We start from the raw sequence: 13,505 nt of genomic DNA, 5'->3' as shown, positions 1-13,505 counted from the left end.
GTTTCCTTATGATTTTGGGTGTAAGTTGTTGTCACACTGCTAGAGAGAAGCACGAAGGAGAAGGGAATTGAGGAGATTCGGGAGTGCAGAGGAAGGATTGTTCGAGTGAAAGTGCCCTAGGGGCTGAGTAGAAGGCCTCATCAAGATGAAGCGGAACCAGGCCGTGAGTCTTGTGAGGGTCATTGGGCTTGAATTTAATAAAAGGACAAGGCCCATTGGTAGTGGGAAGTGTCGGCCTTGAGGCCTTACGTTTTATACATTACGCTATCCTTATGCTTTTAGTTTACGGTTTTATGGTAATTGTCTGTAAGGAGTTTTCGGTTATGCCTGTTGTGTCAGGACTATTTGGGTGGAACGTCCGCACCTGTAAACGCATGCAAAATCATATTTGACAATTCTGTTATTCATTCCCTGCTTTCTCTCTCTCTCTATTTCTTCTCTATTCCTCTCATGGAGGTTCTCACCCTCTAAGTGAGCAACACTATCAATTACAGAATATCTCTTACAGAAAAAATTAAATACATCCAGTCAATAGTGTTACAGTTGGTATCAGAGAGTGATCCCAAGTGCTCTCACTCTATTCGGCTTCACCATGGCAGAAGGAACCCGCCTCAACCAGCTTCAAGAGGGCCTCACATCCTTGAAAAGCATCCACCGATTCCCAGCTGAAAAATCTGGAAACAGAAATGTTAGCCTTGGAAAGGCAATCTGATTCAGTCATGCAACAGTTAGCTACTATCACTATGGAGCTACAAAAACGAAATAACGACCAGCAAAGGGAGGGAAGTTACTCAAGGAATCAGCAACACAATTCTCACCATCGTGACAACGACCAGGAACTGCAACCTAGACAGGTAAGGATTGATTTTCCTTACTTTCATGGGGATGACCCCAGTGGTTGGTTGTACAAAACAAAGCACTACTTTACTTTCTACAATACTATGCCTCAACACAAGCTAAGGTTGGCCTCTTTCCACATGGAAGGGCCATCCCTTGTTTGGTTCCAAGATTTAGAAGAATCTGGGACCATCCAAGACTGGGAAGGGTTCACCAAGGCATTATTGGTCAGGTTTGGACCATCTGCCTATGATGATCCAATGGAGTATCTTACAAGACTCAAGCAAACTGGTTCAGTGGAAGATTATAAAACCAGTTTTGAAGGGCTGTCCAATAGACTAAAGAAGCTTTCTGAGGACTATAAACTGAGTTGTTTTCTCAGTGGATTGAAGGACGAAATCAGGTTGCCGGTACGTATGTTTGGGCCTAAGAACTTGTTGACAGCTTACAGTTTAGCAAAAATTCAGGAAGAGCATGTTGGGTTGGTTAGAAAGGGGGTTAGGGGACTCGGCTATGACCATGATCCGGGAATCTTGAAAACACCACCACACTCCTCCTCAAGCTTACACAATAACCTTAAAGCCCCACAGCACCCTAGTTCCAGCTTTCATAACCACCCAAATAGCCAACAAAGAGCCATTGTACCAGTCCATAAAATCAAACCACAACAAATGAAAGACCAGAGAGATAAGGGTTTGTGTTACTATTGTGATTCCAAGTGGAATCCGGGCCATAAATGCCAACAACCCAAGCTTTTTCTCATTGAGGAGGTTGAGGAAGAGTTGAGTGATACCTTGAAGGAGGAGGAAGCGATAGAAGGGGGAGAGATGCTGGATTTTGTTACAAATACTGTGCAACCAGAAATATCATTACATGCTTTGATTGGTTCAGTCAACCCTAGAACCATGAGGGTAAAGGGTAGAGTGGGGAACCAGAAGGTAGTTATTTTAATTGACTCTGGGAGCACCCATAATTTCATAGACCCTTCTGTGATTAAAAAGGCAAAAGTCCCAGTGAATAGTGACAGAATAATTAAGGTAAGAGTGGCCAATGGGGAGACAGTCATGAGTGAAGGTAGTTGTGCCTCATTGAGAGTAAGGATACAAGGGAATGTATTTGTGACTGAAGCATTTGTGTTGGTATTAGTGGGCTGTGACATGGTGTTGGGAGTGCAATGGCTGCATGAGTTGGGGTCCATTATATGGAACTTTAAAGAATTATCTATGAAATTTCATCATGACAGCAAGGTGATTGAGTTGCAGGGCTTTTATCCAACCAAATAAATTGAAGAGGGCAGCTTGAACAAAAACAATAAAGTGGAGAAAAAAGGGGTGCTGTTACAGCTAGTAGAGGTGACGGAGAACCAAAAGCTGAAGCAAAAAATACACCCAGCTGTTCAAAAATTACTAAACCAATACCAAGTAGTTTTTGGAGAACCAAAAGGCCTACCTCCTATAAGATCCCACGACCACAATATTACCCTACAGCCAAACACTCAACCCATTTTAGTCCGACCTTACCGATATCCTTATTTTCAAAAAGATGAAATAGAAAAAATTGTGAAGGAGCTGCTGCCCTCTGGGGTTATAAGGCCAAGCCAATGCCCATATTCCTCACCGGTGTTGTTAGTGAGGAAGGCGGATGGGACATGGCGCATGTGTGTGGATTATAGGTCCTTGAACAAGGTGACAATTAAGGACAAGTTTCCTATACCAGTGGTGGAAGAGTTATTGGATGAATTAAGCGGGTCTAAACTATTTTCAAAGCTGGATTTGCGCTCCGGGTACCACCAAATCAGGGTCAAGCCAGAAGATATCCCAAAAACGGCTTTTAGGACTCATGAAGGGCACTATGAGTTCCTAGTTATGCCTTTTGGGTTAACAAACGCTCCTAGCACTTTCCAAAGCCTCATGAATGAGGTTTTCAGACCACACTTAAGGAAGTTTATACTGGTTTTTTTTTATGATATTTTGGTTTATAGCGCTAACTTGGATGATCATCTTAGGCATTTACAATTAACATTGGAGTTGTTACAGCAGCATAACCTGTTGGCTAAGCTTTCTAAATGCAAGTTTGCTGTCCCGGAAGTGTCTTACTTAGGCCATGTGATCTCAGCTGATGGGGTAAGGGCAGATTCGGAAAAACTGGTCGCTGTAACAAACTGGCCATTTCCAACTTCTTGAAGTCTTTAAGGGGATTTCTTGGTTTGACAGGCTATTACCGCCGTTTTATAAAAGGGTATGGAAGCATAGCTGCCCCGTTAACACAGTTGCTAAAAAAAATCAGTTTGCTTGGAATGAGGAGGCAAAGGAAGCTTTTCAGCTCCTTAAGCAGGCAGTAAGTCAACCCCCTGTATTGGTTCTTCCAGATTTTGCCCTTCCTTTTATAATAGAATGTGACGGATCGGGAGGGGCAATTGGGGCTGTCTTGATGCAAAAGAACAGGCCCATTGCTTTTTTCAGTCAGGCTTTAAAGGGCAGGATCCTAAATCTGTCCACCTATGAGAAAGAGCTCTATGCATTGGTAATGGCAGTGCAAAAATGGCGACCCTACTTGTTGGGACACCCGTTTGTGGTGAGGACAGATCACCAAAGCTTGAAGTACCTTTTAGAGCAGAAAATAGGTACTCCTATGCAGCAAAAGTGGACCTTAAAATTATTAGGGTATGATATGTTGGTGGAGTACAAAAAGGGGCTGGAAAACAAGGCAGCAGATGCCTTATCTAGAAGAAGTGAGGGAGAGGAGCAAAGAGTGGAAGCCACCTTGGCGGTCATTGCCTTACCAACCTTGGAGTGGATGGAAGAGATTAAAAAGGGGTATAGGGAGGATCCTAAAGTACTAGAGCTAATGGAGAGATTTCAAAAGGGGGAATTACCTCAAAAATACTCAGTAAGAGAGGGACTGTTTTTTTACAAGCAGAGACTAGTAGTGGCTGATGATGCAGCCTTCAAACAGAAATTGTTGCAGCTGGTGCACTCTAGTGCCTTGGGGGGACATTCGGGGTATGATAAGACCCTCCATAGACTTAGAAGAGACTTTTATTGGGAGGGTATGAAGAAAAATGTGAAGGAGTACATTACGGATTGTGAAATCTGCCAGTGTGTGAAAGTGGATTAGACAAAGCCCAGTGGACTACTCCAACCCTTACCAATCCCTTCACAACCTTGGACTCAAATCTCTATGGATTTCATAGAAGGTTTACCAGCCTCACATGGTTTTAACAGCCTATGGGTAGTTGTGGATAGGCTCACCAAATACAGCCATTTCATTCCTATAACCCACCCGTATACTGCTAAAACCATAGCTCAGTTGTTTACTAAGCACATTCTAAAACTACATGGAATGCCCAACTCCATAGTTTCTGACCGTGACAGTACTTTTACAAGTATTTTTTGGCAAGAGCTGTTTAAGTCTCAAGGGGTGCAACTAGCCTTCAGCACTGCATACCATCCACAGTCAGATGGGCAGACTGAGGCTGTGAACAAGTGTGTGGAGAATTTTCTCAGGTGCTATGCAGGAGATAGACCTCGGGATTGGTCCCAATGGGTGCCTCTAGCCGAATGGTGGTACAATACCACCCAACATGCAACTATTCGGATAACACATTTTCAAGCATTGTACGGGTATGAACCTCCTAAGCTAATCAGTTACATTCCGGGTTTATCTAAAGTGCAGACAGTTGAAGAAGAACTACAAACAAGAGAACACATAAATAGCTTACTCAAACACAATATCAAGAGGGCCCAGAATCGCATGAAAAAATATTATGACATGAAAAGAAAAGAACAAGCTTTTGAAGTCAGAGATGTTGTATACCTGCGCCTACAACCCTATAGACAGATGAGTGTGGCTCACCGCAGGAACCTCAAGCTATCCCCACGATTTTATGGTCCTTTCCCCATCATTCAGAAGATAGGATCCGTAGCTTACAAACTGCAACTCCCGCCCACCTCGACCATACACCCCGTATTTCATGTCTCACAGTTGAAGAAAAATTTGGGACAAAGACATGTGTATTTACCTACCATTCCACCCATGGGAACAGACGGGAACCTCAAGCCTGAACCAGAGAAGATTCTCCATCGCCGAGTTCGGAAACACCACCATCGACCCTTGACCGAGTGCTTGGTGCAATGGAAGGGACAAAATGAGGAAGACGCATCATGGGAACCGTATGAGGAGTTAAAAGCATCTTACCCGCACCTTGTGGGCAAGGTGCTCTAATGGGGAAAGCTTTGTCACACTGCTAGAGAGAAGCACGAAGGAGAAGGGAATTGAGGAGATTCGGGAGTGCAAAGGAAGGATTGTTCGAGTGAAAGTGCCCTAGGGGCTGAGTAGAAGGCCTCATCAAGATGAAGCGGAACCAGGCCATGAGTCTTGTGAGAGTCATTGGGCTTGAATTTAATAAAAGGACAAGGCCCATTGGTAGTGGGAAGTGTCGGCCTTGAGGCCTTACGTTTTATACATTACGCTATCCTTATGCTTTTAGTTAACGGTTTTATGGTAATTGTCTGTAAGGAGTTTTCGGTTATGCCTGCTGTGTCAGGACTATTTGGGTGGAACGTCCGCACCTGTAAACGCATGCAAAATCATATTTGACAATTCTGTTATTCATTCCCTGCTTTCTCTCTCTCTCTATTTCTTCTCTATTCCTCTCATGGAGGTTCTCACCCTCTAAGTGAGCAACACTATCAATTACAGAACATCTCTTACAGAAAAAATTAAATACATCCAGTCAATAGTGTTACAGTTGTGCTTTTAAGAGTCTTGCAAAAGTTTGTAAGGTTGGAAATGTGATTTTGTTTTTGTTGGAGAGTAATGTTCATCTGGTTTCTGTGTAAAATGTTACTTCATCTATTTTTCATATATTTAAGGGTTAAGTGAGTCTTAAGTAATGTTCTACACCATGGACTGTTAGCCTTAGTCTCATCATTGTTGCTTGATGTATTTCGATTAGCTTAAAGGTCTAAATCTCAGAGTCTTTAGCAGAGTAGTTAATTATTACTGATTTATTTGGCTGCTTGCTTTATTTTTTTTACCCCCCTCTTGAAAGAAGGGTCTTTCATGCTTCTTTCTTTTTGTTGTGTGAGTTTCTTTGGGGTTGGGGTTGGGGTTGGGGTTGGGGATGGGTTTTTAAAGTGTTATTTTACCTCATTGTTTTAGCAGTTCCTTTCATATTCATATAAATATTATTAGTAATTTTTGTTGTTGGTTTTGATCTGTGTTATACAATATTCGTTTGTGGGTAGGTTTGGGTAGTGTGTTATGTTTGGGATCTCTTGTATTAATTAAAGTCACCATATTATATCCTATTAGACACACACAGTGGCCTTTAACTCTCTGGATAATAGAGACCAACCTTACAATGTAAACTCCAACATTCTGAACTAATTCATTATCCAATATGTTAAGAACACTTGCGACCTGATCAGATAAAAAGATTTGTGTCCATAGATTGGGACAACTGAAAATTAATTTGTTATAAAACAACATATGAGCATAACACAAAGTGGAAGATAATTTGGAGAAATCTGGAAATATGTGGTTTGAAATCTAATACAGGGTCTCACTAGCCTGAAACAGAAGTCAGTAGTGTTTTCACTAAGTACCCAAGATCCACCTAGAAGATTGGTTATGAAAAAGTTTCTGTTTAGATTGATTGGTACTGTTGATTGGACTCTTTTAAATAGAATGGCATGAATGTTTCCAGGAGGAAGCCTTGAGGTTAAACTCATTAATGATCAATCTATTTGGCCAAATAGTAGATAAATAATAATAATTTTTTCTTTTATATTTTTCTCTGCATTTTCCTCATCCCTTACTTCATAGATGTGATTTCCTCACCATCAGTGTTAGCCATAATGGGGCTGTATCATGGTTATATTGATCTAGATTAGCTCGCATAGGTGTTAATTTAGTCCTTTATTAGGGCTTATGCTCGATGTTAACTTCTGTATATATTTCATTGATAGATCTCTATTTTTAGATCATAGCCCACCTCATGGTTTTTCTCACAAAAGGTGCCACCCAAGTATACTGGATACATCCAAGAGACTCGCCTATTTAGAAGGAGGAAAAAGACTCCTCATAGTGAGAATGCTATTTTCCACTGTGTTTCCTACTTTCTTGTGCGCTTATGATGCTTTTCTGGGTACACAATTGAAGAGTTTGTGAACCATACATTTCCAGTATAGCGTTGCACCTTGACATGATATAAGAATAATGGAAAGGGATGGTAATGACAGCCTAAAAACTCAAATTTTGCTCGAACACAATACACACACACACACACACATACACTCATTTTTACTTTTTTCTTATCTAAAATTAAAAAAAAAAAATACAAAAAACACAGACCCATGAGCATAAGCAAGTGCATAATATCAAAATTAGATGTTTTGTTTTTTCCTATTAAATTAACCTCGACTTTAACACTATCATGTGACGAAGTTAAATCGATAGAGTAAATGAAGCTTCTTAATGGATTCCAACGTGAGGTTCAGTTGCTTATGAAGAAAACATTATAAAGATTAGGTTCACTCTGGAATGTCGCCATGGATGCTGGAGACTATTCCTGCACACAGCATGGTTGAACATAGTTTGACAAAAGAAAAAGCAACAAGACATTAGATTCTTTTTGTGTATGAACCTTGCTTACATTTCTTATTTATAGTGAATGTTCCTGCTAAATGATTAATATTTTCATGTAAATATTTATTAGTAAAGTGAACTCTTTATATGCATGTTCCATTTTATATAAATTTGATATACATTTTTGTAATAGTTGTGGTAGTGATTATGTATAATAAACCATTTAGATTTATCAAATTCAGCATAAATAACGGTCCACGCATTGTGCGGGTTATAAGCTCGTTGCAATTTGAAATGAAATCAATTCAAAGAAAATATTCAAAAGAAAGTTGTTTTTTAATGATCAAATCAATGAGAAAAAGAACTTATAGGAAACCGATTTCACCTAATCTCTCATTATGTTTTTCTTATCTAACTAATTGAAATTAATTATCTCTGTTTGTTAGCAAATTCTTTAAAGTTATCTAAAAGCTTCTTTCGATAGTCAATTGGATTTATTCTTGATCATAATTTTACACAAGAGTACGTAAATTAATGAAACAAGAAAGTATTAAGACCATCAATTTTAATACTACATAGATTCATATAAGTCTTTCGATATCTATATTTATTTATGCTGAAATATTCAAGTCCTATCTAATAATTTACTCTTTCGATAGGAAATTACAAGGTCAAAATCATCTAATTAATGGCCAATGAATTAGAAGTAATAAGCTCATAATAAATCAGATAAACATAGTAGAGAATTACTTCAAATTAGCATAAAAAAGTAAGTAAAGTTTGAAACTAGATTACATGGTTTTCCTAGAATAATGAAAATTTCAGTTCATGCTGAAAATTAAATTCAACAACAATGAATTCATCATAATTTTACTGAGAGAATAAAGAAAATGAACACTGAAAAAATACTCTTCATAATCCATAGCGTTGTCCACGTTTTCTTCAATTTTCCTTCTCGTCAGCATCACATCTTCCAGATTCAGGCTTATCCTATTTTATTTTTTTATTTATTTATTTTTCCTTAAGTCCCGTGGTAGTAGGGGTGCTGCGTAAATTGTAGTGTATTAATTTTTAAACTATATAGATTTTAAATTTTTCAATACATATTTTGTGAACAAATCTAACAAATTATAATATATATTTATATATACAAAAATTGTAAAATATAAATATATATATATATATAAATGTAAGCGGGTAGATGAAATCATAACTTCTGTCGTCTACTCTCTCCATTTCAAAATTTTTCCGTTATCGGCTTTTGAAAATTTGCTTCTCTTTCCTATTTGTATTTCCCGGGAATCTGGCCTTTTCTACTCAAAAATCTGCTTCCTTCTTTAGCATCACCAAAAATTCAACTTGGTCTTTATCTCCGAATAACTCTGATGACCGGCTCTCATATTCAGATAAATCTTCATTTAAACGAGAGTCTTTAGACAATAAGCTTCTAAAATTTGGATCTTCCTTTTCTTCAAATCTAAAATAAAATTTAAATGACAATAGTGAAGTCTAAAATCAACAAAAATAAATAAAATTATACTAAAGTTTAAAGTTAAGAAGTGATAAGTTATACTAAATTATACAACATCAAACACCTCCAAACTTATAACTTTGTTCTCGAACAAAAAGAAAAGAGAATAAAATAACAGACTACTATAGACTATCAACTAGATTCCATAGAGAAGTTTCATCACTCACCAAGCCATGATCTAAATTAAATTTCATCATTAGTATCTTACTCTGTTAATATCAAAGATAACAGGAAAATCAATAAAAAAATTAGCAATTTGTCAAGCAAAAGTTAAGAGGTTACTTCGACATAAAGCTAAGACCTTGGGTGTGTGTGTGTGATAGTCAATTTAGCTCTAAACCACCTACAAATTCAGATAAAATCAGAAGAATTCTCTCAAAACTTAACCACATAAGTCTGATTTTTAGAAATCCTTTCTACTAATGTAGTCACACCAAAATAAGAGATAAAAAAATCTTTAATCTGGTTGTAATGATAGGCCACGAGCAGCGGCGGCCCTATGAAGGGGCAGGGAGCCATGGCACCCCTAAAGTTTGAAAAAAAATAATATATATTAATTTTTTATGATTAAATAAGATTATATTAATATCATATTGTGTTGGCCCCTCTCTAAAAAATTATCTTGGTTCCCTCTACAAAATTATTTTGATTTTATAGATTATTTTGACTCAAATAGAATAAAAAATATTTTATTATAGTTTTAGCTTCGCTCGTGTAACACCCCGTATTTTAGTATATTTTTACTGAAGGATTATTTTTATTTATTCAAAAATTTATTCTCTTATTTTAAAATTGTTTGATTTTTAGTGGGTTTATTTTATGATTTTTAATTTTGTGAAAATTATATTTTGAAGTGCTTTCTTATTATTAATTATTGTTATACGTTTAAAATCTCTTTATTCTAAATTAATTACCGTGGGATTTAATTATTTTAATTTCAATTTACTATTACGTTTAAATTATTTTATTTAACTTGTGGTTTTGAAATCGTTTCTGTTGGATCATTTTTGTGACCCAAGATATGAGGATTGAACCTCATTTCTTTCCCTCCATTTTTCTTCCCTCTCCTTTTCTTTTCTTCTTTCTTTATTTTTCCTCATTTTTCTCCTTCGGTTCCCTCCCGCGCGACGCACTCTCTCTCCCTCTCTTCCGTCCATTGGCTTCTTCTCCACCCAGCATCGCCGTGAGCCGGCAGTGACCGACACCGCCAAGCCCATTAGCCTCCCCAGCCACCGGCGACCTCACCCCACCAATCTCAGCTCCTCTTACGCCGCCGTTAGCCACCACTAGCCTCTCCAAGCCGCGGCACTCTTTCCGCTGTTACGCCGCTGTCGCACCACCATTGGCCACCATCTTCTCACCACATCATCCTCGATCTCTTAGCAACCATTTGGACCCAACTCCAGCTCCGATCCGTCACCGGTGAAGCACTTCCAACTCTATTTCCGTTTTGGGTGTTTTTACACTTCAACCGCCTATGGCGCCACCACCCACGGCCAACCACCACCATCACTAACTTCACCGACATCCCTAGACCCTACCCTATCATTCTTGGGTCTTCGTTTGTCTCCGTTGAAAAGTAGGTATTTGAGACCCACGGCTACAGTGCATTTTGCACTGTTACATTGCTCAGACATCACTTCTTGCAGTTTCGTGATCCTTTGGAAATTGCTATATAGCACTGTAAGTATTTCTCCAAAGAACTTTCATGATTTAAATGCATTTTTACACTAACTCATTTCACTGTATTTGGTTGAACATGCCAGACTGAGTCCGAGGAGTACAGGGGTCAGATTGGTGATTGGAGTTGTTTGTATGATTGATTGGGTTGGTTATTGTTGGTTTGGATATTGTGTTGTTCATGTACATTGCATTTTGCACGCATGATCATGTTTGTAAAGGAAACTGAGTTTTCGTGTATTGCATTCATGTTCATGTGTTTATGCCTGGATTGTCGTTGGGCGACAATGGGATCGGACGAGATGGTCTTGTGCCGACTCCGTGGTCCTTCTGCTGGCGGGGACTAGAGGATGTCTGGCCATGAACGCGTTGGGCGCGGAACTGGGCATCGCTTGTTACGTAGTGGGTGTTTGGCCATGAACGCGCTGGGCGCGAAACTGGGCATCGCTACGAAGCTAGGACGTGCGGATGATCCCTAGGGGAGATCATGGTGCATATGGTAATAATGAATTAATGAACTATTTTCTGAGAAAATAGTGTGTGTTGGATTTCTGTGTAATTCATTTTCTTGGAAAATGTTTTATGGATATTTTTGGGCCAAATGGGATTTTGGCGTGTGTTGGAAAATAATCATTTTCGGGGAAAATGATGTTTTGAGGAAAATGCATATTTCATCATATGCATGCATGTTGGATGCATTAATACATTTTCATTACGTAGTTATTTGGGTTATACTTACCTGCGATACCGTTTGTGGTAACACAGATTTTGATACAGATGAGGAGGATGAGGGCGAGCCTGAGGAGATGGCTCCGCCCGCGGAGTGATCTAGGATCACTTGCTTAGTTATTTTATTTTAAAGTATTGTATTTTATTTTTGGATGACTGTATAACTACTTTTTAAACCTTACTGATGTTTAGATTGTATTTAAATTCTAGTACTTAGTTGACTAATCCGCTGCGTTGTTTTGTACACCGTTGCTTGCACACACACTTGGCACTTTCCTTGGGATGCATGACCGTGTTGTCATCATCTCGGCATCTCGATTCCTCTGTTTCCTTACATGGGAGTCGGGAGCGCCATAGCTCGGCCCCTACAAAAAATTCCTGATTCTGCCACTGGCCACAGGATGAGGGCTAAGAAAGAAACATATATGGAAAACCAAAGCAAACTAGAAAAATACTTAGTGGAAAGAACAGTAAAAAAGATATCAACATGATTCAAACCATAACTCTTTCTAAACTATATACTTATACTGGCGACATTCTTGTATTTGTAATCAATGAAGAATACCAACCACACCTTTAGCAAAATCTAAAGTGATTTGCACTCTATTTATTGAATTTTCTCTACTTTATGCTTCCTCCCTCAATGGATAAATCACACTCTAGGTAAAAGATAAACCTAGCAATTTTTTTTTTCTTTTTTTAGCCTCCGACATTTTTCGTTCAACACCTCAGTTCTTGTAGCTTTTTCAAATTTTCAACCACTTCAACCTTTTTTTATTATTTTTTTTTCGTACACTTTTTTTTCACACACAACTTTGATCGTACAGAGCATAATTTCCTTTGAACTAACCTTCTTTTGAAATGTAGATTTCTACCAAAGTATTTTCTCAAACTGTAAAAGGTAAATTTATGGTTTTTCAAGCTTAGAACAAGAATGGTTGGTGTAGTTAAAAGAATGAATAAAAGTATATGTAAAATAAGGCTCAAGGGGGTTGACTATGGGAAATACACCATGCAATTTTGGCATGATAACTAGAATGGCTCGGAAAGTTTTTTGGTTATGACAAAAATATGCCTAGATCATTTCCTTAATATTTGGTATCCACTAGGATTTTGCCTCAAGGATTCTTCAACGAATACTAGAGCAATGCAAGATTGAACTTCCCTAACCCAATTAATTCAACTCCTTCTATTCATAAGCAAAATGGAATAAAAAAAAAATGACTATGTGCTCAATTATGTTCAAGGACAAAGATTTAAATCAAAGTACCAACAAAACTCAGCCTGACATAAAAAAAACTTTTGAAAAATTTTCTCAGTCTATCTTCAATCACAAATTTAAGAGTCATAGAGAATTCAATCGTATTCAAATACGTGCTTGGGAAGAGAACCCAACAACTCAAGATGTAAGAGCCAGCTAGAAATTCATTGGTGGAATTTCTATTGACTTTGGGAATCTTTTGAAAAACCCATAACTTTTTACAAATCGACCAATCGCTCAGGTTTTAATCTGTCGTCATAATCAGTGTTATCACTTACTATGGTGCTAGATTTGTGAGTTTAATTATTTGAGATAGTTAGAAGTGTCAGAATGCGTTATGGTCTGCGCCATTAGACTCAGTGGATTATATAGGATTTTATGACGCAATAACTATTTTTCATAATTCCGGACGAAACGTATTTTGAAAATTGTGAATTTATTTTTAGGGACACTTCGGGGTTGAATTTCAGTAAACGATTTTCACCATAGGTTAATATGAATATTTAGAATTTTTTAGTACTAAGTTTATTATGTTTTTTTAGAGTGAATAGTAACCTCGATAAGCGCACCCATTGTAGGGTTTTCAAAATCACAGTGTGGAATGTCCAAATTAGGTTAGAGAAGTTTTATTTGAACACTTGGCAAGATCTTAGCCACACATAGTAAATGGTATTAGACACTTGGCACAAAGAACAACCTTTAGATAGATTTGTGAAGGAATCAAGGTGGAATCCAATTGAAACCCCAAAAGTTTGGTTGAAACCGAAATCCTAAACTGTTTCCCCAAACCCTAAAGTTGGTCTCCAAACCATTTTAAACCCGATTTCTAGCATTGTGTTTAATCACTTGATTAAATCACTTCCATTATCCAACCCC

The 13,505-nt window shown here is 38.0% G+C and overlaps 1 protein-coding gene across 1 annotated transcript; it reads left to right on the top strand.

Moving 5' to 3' along the window:
* Positions 1 to 686: 686 nt before the first annotated feature.
* Positions 687 to 3,954, top strand: LOC109021722. Its single transcript, XM_019004422.1, has 4 exons — positions 687 to 2,084; positions 2,403 to 2,713; positions 2,819 to 2,908; positions 3,051 to 3,954. Exons 1-4 carry the CDS (start codon positions 687 to 689, stop codon positions 3,952 to 3,954), a joined length of 2,703 nt encoding a protein of 900 aa, XP_018859967.1.
* The last annotated feature ends 9,551 nt before the right edge of the window (positions 3,955 to 13,505 follow it).

The sequence above is a fragment of the Juglans regia genome, chromosome 8 (genome assembly GCF_001411555.2).
Source record: "Juglans regia cultivar Chandler chromosome 8, Walnut 2.0, whole genome shotgun sequence".
NCBI lineage: Eukaryota > Viridiplantae > Streptophyta > Magnoliopsida > Fagales > Juglandaceae > Juglans > Juglans regia.
The sequence above is the reverse complement of the archived record's forward strand: the minus strand, read 5'-3'. Positions and strand labels throughout refer to the sequence as shown.